Raw genomic sequence first — 21,203 nt, 5'->3', positions numbered from 1 at the left:
TAAGTTTTGTTATGCTATAACCTTCACCTATCTCTTAGTCTGTTGGACCGTTGGGGCACCACAGAAGATCTGTTGACCATCATTCTCCATCCCTCGTATTGACTTAGATAGAATCTCTTTCAATGACGGGCCCATCCATTCTTTAATATTGTGTTCCCATCGCTTTCTCTGTCTGCCTCTTCTTCTTTTTCCTGGTACTGTTTCCTGAAGGAAAGTCTTTGCGAGCCCTGTGGACATTGTGGTAGGCTATGCCGTAGAGATTAAGTTTGTGTTGTTGTTTTTTTGTTGTTGTTTTTTTTTACAGTAATTAGCAGGTCGTCGTGAGCACCAGTCGCTAGACTAATCCTGTCTCTAGATCTAAATATCTTCGTTTGAGATGCGGTCCTAGGCTGGTATGCAGGGCCGGATTTAAGGCGGGGTAGTTGGGAATACAGCCCCTGGGGACTCCACAAAAAGGGGCTTTCACTAAAAAGATTTTAAAGGTCTCGAAGTCTAGATGGTTAAATTTTAATTGTTACTTTTTTTTATATATATGTAATTTTTTTCCCGCATTTTTTATGAACAATACTTTATAAATCTTACATTTGACGACCATTGCTGCAGAAGCATTTTCATTTTTTTTTCACTCTAAATTTCACGCAAGTAAATTCCTGCACCACCGTAAGGGTGTGATTTCCGTGACGTCTTGTGCCAGAGTTTCAGTCTGGTGAATCTTATTTTAAGATTGAGCTCTTAATATGCAGCTGCCAAAGCATTTACCTTCCTTTGTAATCATTCTTGCGAATGGAAGCTGAGTGCTGCATCTTCAGCGAACAACAGTTTTCATTTTGGCTTTAAGTAGGGCAAGGTTAAAAAGGCTAATAGCGAATCTACTGTGGACAAGTACTGGCAACTTTTATTGGGTTATGGAAATGCGTCTATTTAAAAGCTCCTTGCATCGAATTTAGACTATATCTACAAGCTAATCTATATATAAGGCTAGTCCTCGAGCCCGAAGATTAGTGAGGAATGCAGTATTTCCCGTGGCTGCACAGTCCCAGCTGAGACCTACATATTTTGCCACATCCAGGGCAAGCATAACCATTTTCCGCAGGTGGTCGATTTAGATTTTCTTTTCGCCGTCTGCGTTTGTCCTCGGCAGCAGATTTTCTTTTGGTCTCACATTCCTCGTCCCATATGCTAGTACAAATTTGTACAAATACTCCTTCTTCCCTAGTGCTATTAGAGCATGGAATGGATTGCCTGAGCTAGCCAGGAAAACCAGTGACTTGGCAGAATTTAAGTCATTGGTTAATATGCATGACTAAATGCATAACGCGTAGGACGTAATCATCTTCTTTTTGAAGTAACGTCTGTATTATATAAGATAAGATAAGAAGTATTCCGCGGCCTTCGTGAGTGACCTCCAGCTGTCTCGTTCTGAGGCCGTATGCAACCAGGTGCTCTCTTCTGTCAGCCAAGGAAAGTTGACGCTGGTCTTTGAAGCGTTTCCGTGGGGCGCCTCTGTTACGTCGACCCCCTTTTAGCTCACCAAAAAAGACTGCCTTTGGCATACGTTCGTCTCTCATACGGGATAAGTGCCCTACCCAGCGTAAATGTCGGACCAAAAGAAGTCCCTTTATACTGTCCATACCGGCGTTCGCAAGGACATCGCTGTTTGTAGTGCGGTATTGCCACCGTATGTCCATGATGAAGCGCAAGCATCTTTGGTGGAAGCGCTCAAGAAGTCTTAGATGTTTCCTGTATAGTGTCCATGTCTCAGAACCATACAGAAGGGTTGAGAGAACCACCGCCTGGTAGACACTGATTTTTGTAGGCAGGCGGAGCGATCTGGCCCTGGCCAGACGGTTATCAACTTCCCTTGAAAGTGAGGAGTCATTTGACACTATACTAATCTATAGGACAAGCTAATCTATAGGATGACAGGAAAGAACGACCCATTTAAGTTTCGTAACCTACGACGTAGGCCTATAGATCTAAACAGTGCGGCCTTGAGTAGCCTAGGCCTAATTGGAGGCCCTAGAGAGGCAAAATGAATTAGGTGGCCCCATATGAAATAGAAAAAAAAAAAGGACCGAAAAATAACATTACGCAATGAATTAAATCCTTCCTGTATTTATCAACAAATAAAATAAATTAAAACTTGAATAGCCTAATAGTAGGATAGAGAATCAAACTTGGATCAAATCTCAAACATAGCTGAACTCTAAGAACTCATTGAGTTCAGCTAATGAGCTATGCATGGATTTGATCCATCCTTAAGAGGTGGCGAGGTCCTCACCAATCGGAAGCCCTAGGCGGCTGCCTTTTATAGTTTGCCTATGCTTAAGGCATGGAAGAAGAATATAGGCCTAGGCTAAATGAAAAATGAATAGATCTAGAACTGTGTCTAGAATAGATCTAGTCTAAAGCTTGGATTCGAGGACAAGATACTAATAATAAATACTTATCAGAGCCGCAGATACAGAGGTCTATTTGCTAGTTGGCAACATAATGTTACCCAATCGTTGTTGCCCATTTGCTTCTATTGTTATTATCTATCTGTTTAATAAGTTTTCATGGCGCTAATTTTTGTAATTGTTTCTTTACATGTCGTCTGCTTGTCACAGTTATCTAGATCTAGCTAGCGCTTATTGGACCCAGATAAAACAGTTTAATTTTAATCGAAACCATTGCCTATACACATTATAAGAATGTAAGCAGACCTAGACTAGATCTCATCTAGATAGACTAGAGTCATACGATAGTAATATTCATAATATTGTCACTAATAATATTAAATATAATACTAATAATAGAGTCATACATACGTAACATAGTCATCATCATAGTGACATAGATTTAAGTTTAAGTTGTAACTATTAATTCATGCTAATTAAGACGACTAACAGTAACAGGATAAAGTTTTAGATTTAATTTTAGAATCTAGATCTAGTATAGAAATGTCATAACCCGATAGACCTAAATGATAGTATTGTCAGTATTGATAGTAAATGCATGACGCGTAGGGGTAGGGCGTAATCCGTAATCATCTTCTTTTTCGAAGTAACGTCTGTAGTAATAAGTATATCATATAATAAGATAAGATCTAAATTACATTTTCATTATCAATATCATTAGATCTAGAGTAGAGTCACTCTAGTTGTAGCCTACATCTAGACTCTACTATGATCTAGATTAGATCTACTAGCCTACTTTGAGATGAGATCTTATCAAAATTTAATGAGCTAGGTCTAGAACTAGAATCTATAGACTGTATTTCTAGTCTATAGTATAACCTTATAGTTATAATAATAATATTATTGTATGGCTATCAAAACCAGACAATGTCAATGAGATCTAGATCTAATGACTAATGATAATGATGGTTCTGTCTGGTTGATTTAAATTAAATTTGAATTTTCTATTTAGATAGATCTAGATCTATAGATTCTAAATCTGTACCAGTATCTCATGTTTCCTTTCCTCTAGATCTATACGATTTTCTTCTTTTTTTTTAATCACTTAGAATTTTGGTCATAAGATGGAACAATTCAAACCATAATTATAATTTAGAACTACAGACTATAGTCTAGATCTAGACTATGTACTAATTTGTACTGTAATTTCTATTCTATGATTAATATACATTACTTTTTTTTTCTTACAGATGCAAGACGAAGCTATTTTTAAAGTACCCAAAACGCGAAGATGCCTGCTGAATTTATTTTGTAAGGAAACACTGGAAGATCTGGATGATGTCTGGAATGCACCAAACCTGCAAAGAGTACCAGCTGGATTAGAGCTTGATAATGTGAACCTGCCCCTTCTTTTATCAGAGAAACACACTGTCAACAATGGTGACCACTTGGATTCATGGCCCCCTGATTATCATGGGAACCTAGTTGGTGAGTCCGACACCAACACAGATAAATATACTATTGGGCTGATGGATGAGTTGAATGATACACCATTCAATCAGGAGTCTCAAGCAGATGGAAATAATGATGACATTGAAATAGATGTTGACAATATCATGTCACCCAAAAGCCCAGACATTTTATTAGTGAAAGATGAAAGTATGGCTAACATTGATTCAGATTCATCTGGATCTGATGTTGACTGGGACTCATTCACACCCCCTGTACCCAGTAGTCCAAGTGACCATGTGGTGCCAGACCAAGATGACTTGTACTGGAATTCAGTGACCTTGTGTGAAGACCACATTGTTCCACAGCTAGAGCTAAGTGATTTCCAGAATTTCCCATCTGGATAACCATGTAAGGCACTTCTTGATTGTCATTACTTAAAAAGTTCAGAAATTCTAAACATGCCAAGCACTAATTGTAAATGTTTTACAAAATTAGGGAATTCTTTTGAATTGGGTAGTGGGCAAATAATATTGTAAAGTTGAAGTTTATGTACTATATATACACTGTTCAGAGTTCTTAGAAAAAAGTTAGTGTATAAAGCCTTGTTACTATTTATTTTCCTCTAAATATGTACAAAGTACAAAATTACTTTAAAAAAATATGTACATTTTAATTGTACATAGTGTACTTGGTCAATACAAGTCTATTTAATTATAAAAATGTGTATTGTTGAAAGTTTATTCATTGTAGATATTTTGTAAAAAAAAAATAATAATAATTGTAAAACTTATTTAAGCTGTATTTATTTATTTTTTTCTTCCCTATCCCTAAATTTTTGTTTTTAATGTTTATTACTCAAAGACTGTATGATACACTCTGTATATTTTTAAAAGCATGTTTTAAAAAATGTAAATGAAATGTCAATTTTAAATTAAAACTGAACATATTTTTGTAATTACAATCATGTTTGCATTTACTCATTACCTTTGTTATACAATCATTTGAAATCAAACTCTTTAGTTTGAAATGATTTTGTCTACACTCCCAGTATTCACTTTGAAGGTTTATAAGCCAAAAGTCTATTTGCCATATAGGCACTTCAGTTTTTAACTTTGGATATAAAAAGTGAAATGTACCTATAAAATGAATCTGACTTAGTCTACTTGTTACTGTATTTTAGTTGGATTTTATTTTGTTTTTTTTTGTTATTGTTATTTATTGTTAGCTTATTTCTGGTGCTAAGTTTTCTATACCTCTGTTTAGTTAATGTTTATAACATTTGTCATTTCTGTGACTTTTTAGCATAAAGAACATTTACAGTTTCTTTCTGCGGTTTAATATTTTACTTTATTCTCTTTGCACAATAAAAAAAAAAGGTTCAATTAATATGTCTTGTTAATGCATATTCTGTAAATGATCTAGGCAGACGACTAATGACTTAGCAAAGACTAAGTATCTGACATGCATAACAAGGATACGTCAACATAATAAATTTTTTTTAAAGGAACATCCTCAATTTATAAGATACAATTTGGTTAAAAAAAACAAAAAAAAAACATTATTTTTTTTTACAAAGCTTATTTCAAATCACTCTACTCTATCTTTCTGGTAAAAATTGTGTACACGATATTTCTCACACACCCATTCTTGTATCAAGTTGAAACTTGGCACAATTATTCATTGACAACGACAAGACATGAATCAATTCAAATAAAAAATAACCAATTATACCATTAATTATTGGTAATTAATTATTTTGTTTAATAGCAACAAGGGAAAATAATACGTCAGTATTCACAGATAGCTAAATTTGTTGGGTTTAGTCTCCTTAAATAATTGTTAAGCTATTTCTCCCTCACACATTCTCTGATCAAGTTGATACTTTATTCATTGTACCTAACAAAAAATGAATCAATAAACAAAAATACTCAGTCAATTATTTTGCTTGATATCAAATAAGTTCCCAAGTTGATCCCATTTTTTTCGCAACAGAGATCAAGTCTCTAGGCAAATACCACTATCACCATGTCCATTAGTATTTATCATTTCAAAAGTTATTTTTACTTTCTTACATTACAAATTCTGTCCCATATGTAATCTCACCTATAGCTCACAAATCTCTTGAGAAAATAGTTTTTTTTTATTTTTTTTATTATGCTACTTAGATGCCAAGCTTGTAACAACTAAAAATATTTCTACAAGTGAAGCCTGCTAGTAGTATGATTAAAATACTTTTTTTTTTTTTTTTTAAAGAATATGGTTTTAAATTGGCTTTAAAATTGTGTGTTAGTTTGAAATTATCTCACCTTGCAAACATTAATTTGTTTTTATTGTTTGATAATGATCTATAAAACAAAATTTACTTATAACTTCATAGCGATGATTAAAAAAAAAATTTTAAATAAAAATAATCACTCTTCAAAGCAAAATTTTAAAATTAAAAGGGAAAATGGGGGGGCAGACCTCTTTCCAGAAATGCAAACCAAACAAAGAAAAGTTATTACATCACATTTAGTTTATTGTCTAAGCTCATCATCAAAGTCAGCAATTGATGTCAACAAAATGTAAACAGTTTTTCTCACATGAAAAAGGTTGTTCAGATTTTATCAGTGAAACTATCATTAAAAACCTAGCATGTCAAGACACTGACATATATATACAAAAGAATAAAGCATGATTAATTTACAGCAGACATTTATGTTACTAGATTACTTTTTTTTTTTAAATAGATAAACACTGCATACACCTGAAATATATCCATCTATAAATAACAGTTTTCATGCAAACCAAAGCATATAATTTTACAGAGTAAACTTAATAATTTACTTAGAATATTTTAACACTTATACCAATGGCAACTATAATTATTTTAACAAAAAAACACTAGCTTAGCATTCTACCTTTATTCCACATAAGGAGACACCATGACCTTGTATTCTAGTTAACTATGCTAATCAACTACCTAAGCAATGTTTCAAAAAGTTGGAAGCCACTTAATTGACTATATTGTCAATAAGTCACTTTTAAATTTGAATTAAAAGCCTTTTATTTTCACACTATTTAAAATGAAATTATCAGCTGAGATATCAGAGAGAGAGACAGATCAAACTTGTATTTAGTGTTTTGAAAATCTCTGTCCATAATGCACCAATACATTAAAATGTGAATAAAAAAAAAAGCAAACAATTATTAGAGATTTATTCAAAGCATACTTGATAAATAAAAGTACACCAACGTCACAGTTATCAGTTTTCAATAAATAGTCATCTGATATTTAAAAATAACAGAATTTGTTTACATTTAGCAACACAGTTCAGGGCAATCACTTTCATACAAGAATCACATTTGTTAACCTTTCACAAAATGGATCACTTTTACCTACAGAATCAGTAATGCATAAGGTCACTATTTAAATAGTGAGCCAAACCAACAAAATTTTAACCATTACTAGTGAACCATCCACAACACACAAGATCACTAATCAATAGTGATCCTAACTTCTAACTTTCAAAATATGCACCATTTTGTATACAGACTAATTTATCAAGGAACAAACTCTTGAGCATGGGAATCTTAGTCGTGTTAACCTAGGTGAATTATCTGCTAAAACATAAATACTTAACAAGGTGGACATTTCTTTAAAAAAAAAAAAAGGACTTCATGTAATACCAGTATTAAGATTTATGTTAACAAAAGTGAATGAACAAAGCTTAACATCAACCATCAATTAAAACAAATGTCTGCACACCGAATGCTGTTCTGATTATTACAAATTTTGTGCAAGGGGAAATCCCTTTCCATCAGAAATTTAGATTTTCATAATTAAACTGTCAGAAATAATTAAACTTTGAAGTCAAGAGAAAAATTCCTATAATTCTCAATGCTGAAGCTATAATTAAAAAGATCACACCTATGGGTTCATTGTTTACAGCTGCATCTCTCCTGACAACCGTATTATATTCTTTCTATCGCAAAACACAATGCTACAGCAGGCTCAGTGCACGCTAGTCCAGTTCCAGTGCTAGATAAATGCAGCCCATCTTGAATTTAAAATGTTCCTGTCGATATTTACTTCAATTCACCAGCCAAAGGTTTATGCCACAAATCAATAAAAAGAATAAAGTTTAAAGCTGGAGAAACAAGGTTCACCCATTTCTGTTGCAAGTTAATGAGTGAAGTTGTTATGTAACCATCACTAGGATCACAACTCTCAGAGACCATAAGATGTGCAGTCTAATGCTTGACCATACAACTAAAGACATAGTTACGAATGTTCTAAGCATATTTTTTGTGTATTGATTCTTCTAATAAAACTTGATATGAATAATCCTTTGATCCCCAACCTGTGTACCCTAAATTCCATTATGTATGCCCGTGAAATAAACTGAACACAAGTTTCCGAGCAGTAGATCTATGTTATATAAAAGTTGTCAAAGTATTTTTCAGCTTTAACTTAAGACTAATTAGTGGATAGCCATAGAAAATTATATAAATTGAAACTTTTGTACCAAGAATTCAGTAGAGCAAATAATTGAAAAAAAAAAGTTTGGGTTCACATCTTGGTTGGTGTTGCCATAGACCAGATTAAACATTACATTATTCCTAATTCCTCTGAATTTCAATGTATCATGCCTGATTATTCCAAAGACAAAGGAAAAAATAGTTATTTTTGTGCTTCCTTCTAGAATTATTCCATGCAAGGTCAAGAAGAATTATAGCAACATAGTAGTTCAAAGGGCCTTAGAAATATTAATGATACTTAACAATATTTCAAACAAATTTTTTAATTCACTTAAAATCCATTACTTGTATAAAAATTCATTCTTTAAAAAAAAAAAGGTATGACATTGTTACAGGTACATAACACCACGTACATAGTCACTACCAAGCTGACTATTTTGTTTAAAATAACAAGTTTTATATAATTAGACTTTGTAACAAGACATTGTAGCCAGAAGTCTTCACACGAGTAAAGAATAATTTTGAATAAATATTTACACATATAGTGGACATTTATTCTAAAATCACATCAGTCACAGTCTGATAATGTCAATGAACCTACAAATCATAATTGTAAAACAACCTTTTTTTTTAATGGTCTGGTCTTCTTTCCCCCCACCCAAAATGCCATCACTGGAAGCAAGTCAACAAGTGTTAATGTATTGCTCCACTTGTAACTGTCACTGATTGAGCAGCTGTTGCTAAAGAGCTTTCACTTTCAGTCACCATGGTAACCAATGTGGCATCTACTGCTTCTGGTTGATCTACTGTGTTCCTAATAATGCATATAAATACATAGAATGAATTACACAAACACATATTTTAACAAAGCTTATATCAACTCACTTTGTCTGGCTGTCTGGTAAATAGTTTGTACATGTCATTTCTCCCACACACAATCTCGGATCTAGTATAAATTTTGCAAAATTATATCTTGTACATGACAAACAAGAATGAATTAAAAAAAAACAAAAAAAACTAACCAATTAATTAATTAACTATTGGTAATTAATTTTTCTGTGATACCCCCTTCTTTCCATTCCCTTCTCTTTTGCAACTGGTTCAGACAAGTGATAGGATCATAGCGCATGATAAAGCTAAAAGCTAAACAAAAACAATTGGTAAAAATATTTCTTATCGCAAAAATTTATTATCATTAGTCTAGATCTATTACAAATTTAATTACAATGGATCCAAACTGATACAATTGTTTCACTTAATATAAGCTAATTTTTTTTTTTAAATATTTTTTGTTCTTTTTGTTATCAAATATAATCCATCAATTTTATGCGGTTATTCGTTGGTTACGATCTTAAAAACATTAATCAGAGCTTGCTAAGACATTTCAACAAGTAACAGTACCAGGCAAAGAATGGACAGGCCTGTCAATAAAACTCTCAACCTGGCAAAAGTCATAGAGGAATGGAAAGAGACAAAGACTAATAGATAGGTGGAATACTTCCCTATTATATTAAGACTTAATATAACAAAAGATAAACTGTCATCAATCCAGATTGTAACAACTATGCCCCTCGTTCTTACTTAGATACACTGGCCGGAACTGGTCCATCTCCTGAATCTTTCATCCCTGCATTGGAAGATTTCAAAACATTATGATTGTCAACAATTGTTTTGTCTGGGGGTGTGCTTGCTTTCCCCATGGCCAATGATTCAGAGGCATCTACATCCATCTAGAGAAATACAAAAATTGAATAGTATTTTCAAAATGTTAAAGAATATGACTACTTTGAGCGACATTCTAGCTTTGTGTTATATCAAACTTCAAGGGTTTTAATAACTGCATGTAGTAATGTTATTTGTCATGGTATATACAAGTTTTCTCACACAACTGAACCTTTTCAGGTACAATTTACAACTATTTACTTGAGATAAAAAAAAAAAAACTCATGTGCTAACATAACCATTCAAAATAACTTAGCACCAAGGAAATGAAAGTTGTGCTCTTTTGTATGAACTAATTAGAAGTGAAGAGTTTATACATTAAATAAACTATCCCCATCCCAACTAACATAGAGATTATGTTATTTGTATCATTTTAAAAGAGATGGTCTAGATAGCTAGTTTCAAAATTGATAATTATTAATTTGGTTGAGAAATTTAATTTATTATTGGATTTAACTTTGATAAAATCCCCTGAGCCAGCCATAAATATGCACAAACAACTATTTGTGAAGTATATAAAAAGAATCTTAAAAAGATCAGTGATAAAACACAGTCTATGAAAAAACTAACTAAAAGGAACTACGATAAATCTGAGTATTATAAACTGAAGTTAGAGAATTTAGGTTATAAATGAACAAAAATGTAAGGGTAACTACAAAGAAAATATAAATGATTCAACAATTACATACTTGTTTATTGAGTATACCTTTGTTAAAGTTATTAATTACCTTCATTTCTGCTTCTTTAACATCATCTTCTTCATCTTTTCCCTTTTCGTTTTTTGACCAGTCTGATTTACCATGCTCAGCCTCATACTCGCCCAAGACTTCATCCAAATTATATCGGCGACGAAAGTTAACAAAGAAACTTCTAACATGAGCTTCAGTCTTGTTGCCAATCACCTCCGCTATAGCTTTGAAGTCTTTTCCATATTTTCTGACACCTGTGATTACAATAAGAATTTGATGGTAGGAATTTTAGAAAACTAAGTAAAATAAAAATAAAGGATTAGAATAAAGGTGAATTTTTTCACAAAGAACTAATTTTTCTAAAACTTAAAATATCACATTTGGAAGTATTTTAGAACTACTTCAGTAAGTTGGATGTGATGTTACATTTTAAGGTACCGGTACCAAAACCTGTTCAGGTATAACAAAAATTATTTATTTTTTTTTAGATAAAAATCAAAAAGTTAAATATCAAAGACATCCACACCAGAAATCTATCTTTATAAATTAACTATCATTACACTTATTAGCTGGTTAAATCCAGATATCAATAGTGCACCATTCAAATAATATTCAAATAATCTCTACCTTGGACTGCAAGAAGTAATTCCTCATTGGTCCAACGTGCATTGATTCTGAAGCCAGACTGAACAAAACAGAAACATATTTAAAACCTATTTGGAGAAGTTGGTATGAAAAAATATTCTTCCTAAAAAATAATAACATTTCACAAGAAGTGCTTGTACAACATTATTATCACAAATGAGATAGATCAAAATATTATACCTCAGGAGGTTTGAAATCATCTAACCCTGAGCTGAGCTTATGCTTCTGTTGGCTGAGCATCTGTTTGTTGTTCTGGACCATTCTTTTTAAAGAAATAAGTTCACTGTCTAATGATTTCAGTATAGCTTCAGGCTGATTTGGTGGACCAGACACCATGGCTAATAGATCATTTTGATCTAAATACATGCCTTTCGGTGGCTTGCGTTTATGTTTTATGGCATTATGTCTTCCTGTGGTCTGTGAGTCATGTCGCTTTGGACCAGCTGATCGCATTACACCAGTTCTCCTGTAATTAAATGTTATATAACTTTAGAACTTCCTTAAGCCTTGATTCTTTGAATAATACATAAAAATCTCAATGTTATATTGCGCGCTGTTAGAGGCAAAAGCGAAACAAGAGATAATTCATGCTCATTGCACCTTTCAAACATTATAATTAGTGAATGTCCCTCAGGCTCATTTTTAGCTTCAAGTAATACATCTGGCTAAAAAATATTTAAATTATAAGCAGCAGATAGTCAAATCATGTCATCATCTTCTAAAAGTTAGCACCTTGATCTTGAATGTCTGAAAAAGTGGCTCATTAAATTGCAAGCTACTACAGAAACCCCAAGAAAAGCATAGACTAAGAATAAAAATATAAAAAGATAATCAAAATTAGATTCAAGGTTTGTTTTAAATCATATTACTATATGGGCTAAATAAAACTTACACGCAAATTCAATATTGTTAAATAATATAATTTGTGTCTCATTTATTTCTAATTGAGGTTTAGTCTTGTTTTCATAAGAGATTTGTGTTTAAGTGAGGACAAAGAATCTGCTTTTCTATCATCGCAATGTTAAAATCTACACAATTCATGATAACACTAGGATAATGATGCATTAAATTAATGGTTGTAATTGCCATTTAAAACTTAGTAAACAAGGTTAAAGTTTAAGCCACTTGAAGTTGCTAATTTAGCCATCCATTGACCACCCTTGATTTTGAATGTACATTTCAAATGTATGTGATGTATTTCTTACCTCCAATATTGATAGCAACTATGACAGAGAGATCCTTTAGGTGTCACATGTAACTGTGAGGTGATCACTCCACAATTGATGCAGCCATTTTTATCTTTCTGAACAAAATGATACTTTGTATAAACAAATGTTTTGACATCAACAATGAAGTAAAGAATTACTTTTTTTTTTTTACTCCACTTACATTTTCTTTACTTTTCTCTTCCTCGTCAGAATTAGAAGAATTTCCTGAACCTTCCTCACTGAAACAAGACAATGACTAATTAATCTTCAACTAAAAACAACATTTAAAAATAAACATTATAACTTAAAACAAAAGCAAAGTTGAAAAAAAAACAAAACCTTTCTCCACCATTTCCCAGCCTTTTCGCTTGGCGATCCATGACACTTGATCTGGAACGAGTGCGTTTCCAAGAATAAAAATATTTGACAAGTGCTGATATTGGTTTATCTGGCAACTGACAAAAAAGAAACAAATCATGTTCATGACTGCCAACTGGGAGATAATAAAAACAAGAACGTACATATTCATTTCTTACCATTTGTTTAATCCTATGGAAACTTTTACCATGGAACCCAAATGCTTGTTCAAAAAGTACTTTATCTTCAACAGACCACTCATCAGGGAATGGTGTAAAATTAGGCAGATCTGACAAAGCTCTATCAATATTGTGCTTATGCCAGAACAACATTCCTAAAGCCTGTCATGAAAAAAAATAAATTACTAAAGCATCTTTAACCACGTTTCAAAGAGAGAAGTCTCTAGATGTGAATTATTTCAGAACTTACTTGCTCCATATTGTAATCATGCAGATCTTTAGCTATTCGAATATATTCATCCACTACAAAAAAAAGAGAAAAATATATTACACAACTAATTCAAGAAAATGTTCCATTCCAATACAAAATTATCTGTATCAGAAATTTAACATCTGTAAAATAGCTTGAGATTCTCTTAAAACAACATTGTGTTAAAGAGAATTGGTTAAAATTCTCTAGGAAAAAAAACACTGTTCTTTTAGCAATAGAATTTTTTAAAAAAAAATAACATTACCTTTAGCATCTGATAAATTGTTTGATGGTGCCCACACTAACATAGCTTCAGGTTTTCCATCATATTTTGCATCTTTAAAAAAAATGTCACATGAAAACAATGTCAAACCTAAAATATTTGGTCTTAACAAAAATGTTGATCATTTAGTTCAAAGATGTCATCACAAGAATGAATAGGTTGAAAATAGTTTAATAATTAATTACAAAGCCAAGCTCAGTTTAGTAAAGAAAAACCAGAAGAGCTAAATGTATCCAAGTTTAATAACAGTTCATCTATTTACTTAATGAAAATTAAGTGATGGTAACTTGCAACAAACGACATGCCTTAAATTTCTTGTGAATGTACGTTTTTAAGTCCTTTTTTTCATTAGTTTGTTTTATTAATTATTTATTTTTGGAGAGTTCCATCTCAGTGAATTCTTTATTTTCAATACAATAAGTCATTTATAAGATGGCTGGCTGGTCTTGTGTTATACATATCAAACTATTGCTCTGTTAAAGTTTGTGAGTAGTTTATGAATTTTAATTAAAAATTTGTTGATGTATCTGAGAAATTCAACTTTATGGGCTATGGGTATCCAACTTTATGGTTGGGAAAAGTAAAGGCACTTGAGTTATTGTACTTGCTGCTAGCCATATATAACGCCACAAAAAAAAAAAAAAATAACAAACTGTCCTTCAGACTTCTAACTCTTTAAGATCAATTTTTCCTTTGAGTGTAGAAGTAGTTTTAATTAAAACTACTCAGCTTAGATGGTCACATTAATCATATAATAAATAAGATAATAAGATTAAGACATTAATTAATTGAATTCTAGAACAAATTGAACAATTTAGTAAAATTTAGTTTAGCCTCAAATAGGCTTAACTAATAAAAAAGAAGGCCTTGTTTGATAATAAAATATTTTGTGTTAATTTAGATTTTAGTTTTAGATTCTAGACTCAAAAACTAGACCAAGATCTAGCTAAAGCTGAAGTAGGCCTAATTGAGAGCTATCATTTAAAAAAAAAAAGGAGTATGAAAATATCAATCTCCAAATATGAATATGGGGGGGGGGGGGGGGGGGGGGTAGAGTCTAAGTCAATAATTTTCATGGTTATAAAATTACAGAAACAACACACACAAAAAAAATTCTGAAAATTAATCATAGATCTAGAGGAGATAACTCTACCTGGTGTATACTCTGGGATAACTGCTTGATACTCTTCCCCAATGCGCATTCCGTTATCTAAAAGAATACAACAAATCTTAGGCTAAGCAATAAATTGGTCCAACAAAAACAAAATGTAAATGCTTTTCAACTGAATAGAAATAATTCTCAACATTCTTGTGTTCCATAATCTAGATTTAGATCTAATATCACTAATTAGATTTAGAGTCTAGGTCTAGATCTAGATATAGAATGCCTTTTTCACGTTTTCTTCACTTGCCTAAATCTATTTTTATTATTATTATTAAAATCACACAGTAAAAGCCGTTTCATAGTTTCATGCTCACCCTGATCGGAATCATCGCTACTATCATCAGATTGAGAACTAGCGTCTCTAGAACGACGTCCATTTCGAAAGTTATCTCCATTTTTATCAGACATAATGAAACCAAATGCAGCAACACTTTTTTTTCTTCACTTTGAATGAAATAGCCTTTGCTTACATCTATTTTCCAAGAGAGAAAACCCTATGTAGTGTCCCCCCAGCGGCATTAAAACCGAAGCACAATGTCACACCGTTACATGCGCAATACAATATAAACACTAAATATAATAAAATAAACATGCTGCATTAATACTTAATTAATAATAACTATCGTAACAAAAATACCATATAGTTTGAATATATTTGATAGAGTTTTCATACAAAATACAAATTAAAATCCAGTTTTCATTTATCAATAATTTTTTAAATGTTCATACCCGCTTTTTACACGAACTATTTTTGCAAACGAGTTACGTAAAATCGACAGGCACATTGAACTATGAATTCTGTTCCTATAAACAAAATCACGTTTATGTATGCTTATTTTTAAGCTAACTAGTATATTAACATTATAAAGATCTACAATAAAGGATATTTTAAATAGCCAATTTTGATATTTTGAAATTTAATGATCTTATGCTATTTGTGTCCCAAACGAGGTATCGTAGTGCTAAGTGTATTTTATAAATTTTATAAATTTTACTCCTTTTTACACTTATCTTTATATACTTTTCAAATTTTAGGAAGACAAATATTACTGCAAATATGTCTATAAGAATGTTAATGATGTAGTAAAATAAAAGGTCAGAAACCTAATAAATTGTCAAAGATGACCTAAACATGTTACCGTACTAAAAATGGCTGCATTTTTTTTTTCTATTACTAGATAATTTAATTTTACCGTAAAAGCACCATTTAAAAAATGATTATATTTATGACAAAAATATTTTTACTTCACTGTAAAATCAAGGAGACATTTTAAATTGTAAACTTTTTACTAAAATAATGGTCAACTATAAGATAAGATAAAACAACAGAAACGTTTAAATTTACATTAAGTTTACTGTAATTTACTAATGAATCTAGGCATAATCTAGGCCTGTTTATGGATCTACTGTAAAGCCTGTTATAGCTAGACCAATCCCAAATTCAGTAAGATATATATCTCCCCAGCAACATCGGCTGCAAAACCCATAACTCGTAAATCAAAGACAAATAAATGAAGAATATTTATTGTGCTTCTAGCATGCAATTATTAATCTTAGAATTTGACCAAATCTAGTTCTAGAGCTATATGCCTATAGTTTAAACTGGTCGAAGCAATATATATCAATATATTATATGTATTAGGCCGCTACAACCTAATTTTAAATGAACAGGATTATTTTATAGCTTCCGACTTTTCCATAGAGAATACAGGATAGATCTAATACATTCAGTGGTCTTTTTGCTTTTAATTGTCATCAAACAGCAATTATAGGCTTAATAATTATAGTCGCCGGGTTGTACGGTAAGCGCGCTGGACTATATCGTTTAGTCATCTCGATTGTCCCGGATTCATACCCTGCTCGTTGCCATCCCCGTCGTATTGCGGGAGGTTTGGACTAGGAAGTAGATTGATCTAATTAGCTTCAACTCGAAGGAACATCTTAAACGTGTAAAACATTTTAGGCTTTACATGTTAAATAATTATGAGCCCGACTCCGATGAATATATCCACTTACTCGACCACTCTCCACATTGAGCAAATGACAAGCCTATAACTCTATAAGGCCTCCAATCGCGAAGCGACTAAGGAAAAATGAGATAAAATTTATGGAAATTAAATTTATGAAAAAATAAGTTTAAATGTATAAATACTCTATTTCTTTCTTCTAAAATATATCACCATGCTTTTAGATATAAGTATTATATTAGCCTATTAATAACAAAAGCAACGAGAAACTGCATGGGGGGGGGGCCTCCACTAAGATCCTCCCCTGATCCTTAGATCCATGGTTGTAGCTTGTTTATGCCTAAAAATGCCCCTGCATTTACTGCTACTTTTTGTTAATCACAAGAAAAACATATTCACAATATATTATGATAGGTTTAATTCCTAATGATATGAACTCCATATTGCTTATCAATTAACAGAGGGCCCGACTTTGTGTTATCGTGTAGCCTGTACTCGTGCATTTGTACTAACGATGTAATAAAAATATGAGGTAGGCCTATTGGTAGGCACAGCATTTAAAAATGTTGATCAAAATCTGGACAACTAGGCCTAAAAACAACGTTTCACAACCCTATTTAAAGGCCTATATTTATACGTAGGCTACGTGTTACGGCGGAAGAAAGATTAACAAGAAAAACGTTTTAAAAAAATATTTTTAAAAAAGACAATACGGCATCCAGTAGCCTTTTAAACTTAAAATAAAATAAAATAATAATTTAAAAAACAACGGTATCGCACCGTGACACTGTCGGCTGCTTAAACGTACGATTGTTTTGATTCGGGGAACGGGCATTTAAGGTACAGTAGGCCTACCTGTATATGCTTTAATTGTGCGATTATTTATTTGTTTGTTTGTTTGTTGTAAAATGTTTGACATGTTTCGGATGTTCCTGCAGAGTTGAAGATAGTTTACTTCCTAGTCCAAACCTCCCGCAGGACGATGGGAGCGGGCAGGATTTGAACCCTCGACCATCGGTAAATCCGAACGACAGTCCAGCGAGCAAACCGCACGACCAGGCAGCCATCCTGGTATGTTCATTATTATATATATATATATGGACATCGAGATCTAACACTGCACCTAAAGTTCTGATTTAGAACTCTTAAAATATATAGATATCTACTTCTAGATCTAGAATCTTGATGTAATCTATATTAGATTTACTTAAAAATATCGAACAATTCCAAAGCTAGAAATTCCAGAACGCGATAGTCCTTTCAAAATCGATGTTGGGTGATTTTGGATCTAGACCTAGATTTGCCTTGGTCTCTAGCCAAATTTACATTTATTTTTTTTTATTTCAAAAATTATAACTTTCAAACTAGAGTTTTCCCCTTGTGGCCAACGAGACTAATTCTTTTCTCAACGACATACATCAACTATTAAATTTATAGGAAAGTCGTTAGAGCAGTATTTGAGAATTGCGTCCACCAAGGTTCCATGAAGGATCCGAGTGACTTGAGTAGAGGTATTGTAAAAAGAATTTTTTAAGGTAGACCTTCAATCTGAAGAAAACAGATAATAAATAACAAATAATAATCCAAAAAAAAAAAAAAAAGATTGAATAGAAATTAGACTATAGGTAGACCATAAATTATTCATCTAGATTATTATAGATCAAGTGGCAATCCAAATACTTTGATGCGGTTCCCATTTCAATAGTAGTTTTTTTTTTTTTTAATTATATGAGATCAAGGAACAAATCCGTTGTATTTGCAATGTAGTAAGGGCCTGAAAAATTATATTATATTTTTCAAGTAAAACATTATTCAAAAGGTCCTTTTTAACAGGATGAATAATTATTTGTAGATGTCAGGAGAATGCGTTTCTGTAGTGAAGAATGCAAGAAAACGCTTTTTGGCCGCTTACAACACTCCCCCCAGCTGTCAAGAGAAAGGCCTCAACATGGCTGTTTTGTACCGGTATGTGTTGTTTTTTTTATTCGCCGAAGGTTGAGAAAAACTTATTTCTTTTAATTCTTATATATATGTATATGCTGTACGCGCGTTTGTTAAAGTTAGGGTTTGGTTAATAAAGTCGACCCCCCCCCCCCCCGGTTACTCTGGCATTCTGTGGATGTGACCTGCCATGTGCAATCTGTTCCTTTTTATTTCCATCACTATGGAGGGGTCTTCATAGAGCTGGTACATTTCTTGGCTGGTGCGAGTTCTCCATTCGGTTTCCTCATACATTTTTTTCTGATGCTTTTCCTTTCCCAAGTTTTGAGCAGATTTTAGAAAAGAATATAAGAAACTATGAACTACAAACTACAAGCTTGGACTACGACCCTGTCTCTGTCGATATAAAAAAGAAGAGACATAAGCATGTGGAAAGTTTCACCGACGCTGCTGTTTATTTAATCCTACTAACGAGCTTGAAACCACAAGATATGAAAATCAATTCATATTATTATTATAATTCATAAATATAAAAAAAAATCAACTGACAGTTATGATGATACAGTTCAATGTGAACCTGGCAAAACTGATGTTGAATGATTATCTAATTGTTTTGTAAAGGACCAATCTCTCATTCAAAGCCTCAAGAAAGAAGAATTTCACATGTAAATGTTCTATTACTATGTTCTATAAGCAACACATGGGCATTGCACTTCAAGTATGTAGCACTTTTAATAAATGTTCTAAAATACGTTCGACTTATATGCATCATAAATAGATTTTAAAAATCTTTTTAAACAAAAGTAAATATTTTATTTAAAATAAAAGTATCTAGCATGGCAGAAAATAGCTAATTTAGCAATACAATTTTTAAAAACATTTTCTTGACAATAAATACAGAACCGTCAGCATAAATGTGTTACAAATATGATAAACGATCCCCTCCCCTGCAAAATAATCTCCCGAGAATTGTACTATTAATAATGTATTGTTTTCTTCTTCTTCTTCTAGCCAGCTTTATTGCTGCTGAGTTGTGAGCTCTTTTGCAGACTGTGCCAAGGAAAAAAAAAGTGTGCTGTTTTCTTCAGTTGTTCAGCACTGCCATACAGGGTGTAGGTTAAGAATTGTTTTAAAAATATCAGATATCGGATTTTAGATCTTTCAATGTTCTTTTTTTTTTTTTATTTTTAAAATCAACTATGCCAGCAATTTTTTTTTCACAAAATACACCATTTCTACAACTATCGGTATTCATTATTTATTAAAAGCGAAAAATATGGGAGACTAATTAGCAGGGGAGACAATTATTTAACATATTTTCAAGACATTTATGCAAACGGTTTTATTTTATTTTTTGACAAAAAATTTCTATTACTAAATTAAGTACTTTCTGTCACACTTGCTACTTTCATTTTAAACAAAATGTTACTTTTTTAAAAAAAGAGATAAAATATTTAGTATGCATGGATGTCTAATACAATTTAAAACTATTAATTATTAAGTGTTTCATATTATACACGCGAAGTGCAACAAGTCCTACATAACATCAAACGGAAGGTAAAAGTTTCTTCATTGAAGATTTGAATGCAACAGCGGCAATTTACAAAACAATTAAATCAATTAGCTAATCATTCAATAACATCAGTTAGGCCAGGTTCACATTGAACAATACCTTCATAACTATCAGTTGGCTGAATACATAAGACATATGAATATATCAACATTAATAAATCTCTGTGGTATCAAGTGGTTAGTGGAACTTACAATACAGCAGTATCATCAAAACTTTCAGCACATCTTATTCTTTTTGTAATGATGAAAATAGGGTTGTAGTTGTTGATCGTTTCTGATAATCTTTCTGAAAATATTAAAACCACTTTGGGGGCAGATTTTGAGTTTGTGTTTCCACACAAACTGTCTTTGTAACCTTGTTATATCTATTTTGTTTAATCGACGTTTCTTTCTACGCAGCTATAAAAACATGCCAGTCACATGACTAATAATATTTACTGAAGAGACTTTCTGTGTTTTAAATTGTAGTCATACATCTCATGTTCAGTTAAAAAGTCAGCTATTATTCCAGTGGAAGAATTTTGTTCAAAGTACGAGAAAAACTTTGAAATAAATGTATATACCTGATTCACATTAAAGGCAATATGATCTCATCTCTAGTCCCTAAGTTGATAACACTAGTCTTGAATGTGTAGTACATAATGATTTTACAAGTTTTTTTTTTATTTAAGATATTTTCTTACCAGTGTAGTTATTGTTGTCATCTTTATTGTAGTAAAAAAAATTAATCTTTCAGACCTGTGATTTATGGGGGTATGTAAAGGCTTTAAAAGTCAGTTAAGTTTCTATGGTTGACAGGACAACCACCACCAATTTTTACTTCCCTCCCAACAAATGTCAATGTACCCATTAGATCTGGGTGGATTCAGGAGTGTCCTCAAGATCCTAGCCTTCACTGAGATTTGAACTTGAG

The 21,203-nt window shown here is 32.2% G+C and overlaps 2 protein-coding genes across 2 annotated transcripts; one reads left to right on the top strand and one right to left on the bottom strand.

Moving 5' to 3' along the window:
- The first annotated feature begins 2,515 nt into the window (after window positions 1-2,515).
- On the top strand, window positions 2,516-5,373 carry LOC106057243 (uncharacterized). The gene is made up of 2 exons (XM_013214358.2): window positions 2,516-2,695; window positions 3,650-5,373. Exon 2 carries the CDS (start codon window positions 3,650-3,652, stop codon window positions 4,253-4,255), a length of 606 nt encoding a protein of 201 aa, XP_013069812.2. The 5' UTR covers window positions 2,516-2,695; the 3' UTR covers window positions 4,256-5,373.
- A 974-nt stretch (window positions 5,374-6,347) lies between these two features.
- On the bottom strand, window positions 6,348-15,338 carry LOC106057239 (REST corepressor 3-like). The gene is made up of 13 exons (XM_013214354.2): window positions 15,125-15,338; window positions 14,799-14,855; window positions 13,628-13,699; window positions 13,363-13,415; window positions 13,113-13,274; window positions 12,916-13,031; window positions 12,758-12,815; window positions 12,574-12,671; window positions 11,549-11,834; window positions 11,351-11,408; window positions 10,763-10,977; window positions 9,894-10,042; window positions 6,348-9,126 (listed from the first exon to the last, which is right to left on the bottom strand). The coding sequence occupies exons 1-13, from the start codon at window positions 15,216-15,218 to the stop codon at window positions 9,006-9,008; spliced, it is 1,539 nt and encodes a 512-aa protein (XP_013069808.2). The 5' UTR covers window positions 15,219-15,338; the 3' UTR covers window positions 6,348-9,005.
- Between the last annotated feature and the right edge of the window lie 5,865 nt (window positions 15,339-21,203).

Source organism: Biomphalaria glabrata, chromosome 3, assembly GCF_947242115.1.
Source record: "Biomphalaria glabrata chromosome 3, xgBioGlab47.1, whole genome shotgun sequence".
Lineage (NCBI taxonomy): Eukaryota > Metazoa > Mollusca > Gastropoda > Planorbidae > Biomphalaria > Biomphalaria glabrata.
The sequence above is the reverse complement of the archived record's forward strand: the minus strand, read 5'-3'. Positions and strand labels throughout refer to the sequence as shown.

What these genes read in the sequence shown, in the direction of transcription:
- LOC106057243 (XM_013214358.2), top strand. Translation starts at nt 3,650, where the DNA reads ATGCAAGACGAAGCTATTTTTAAAGTACCCAAAACGCGAAGATGCCTG.
- LOC106057239 (XM_013214354.2), bottom strand. Translation starts at nt 15,218, where the DNA reads ATGTCTGATAAAAATGGAGATAACTTTCGAAATGGACGTCGTTCTAGA. An exon ending in ATGATTACAATATGGAGCAA is followed by an intron (nt 13,275 to 13,362) that starts GTAAGTTCTGAA and finishes TTTTCATGACAG; the next exon opens with GCTTTAGGAATGTTGTTCTG. An exon ending in TCCATAGGATTAAACAAATG is followed by an intron (nt 13,032 to 13,112) that starts GTAAGAAATGAA and finishes CTTTTTTGTCAG; the next exon opens with TTGCCAGATAAACCAATATC.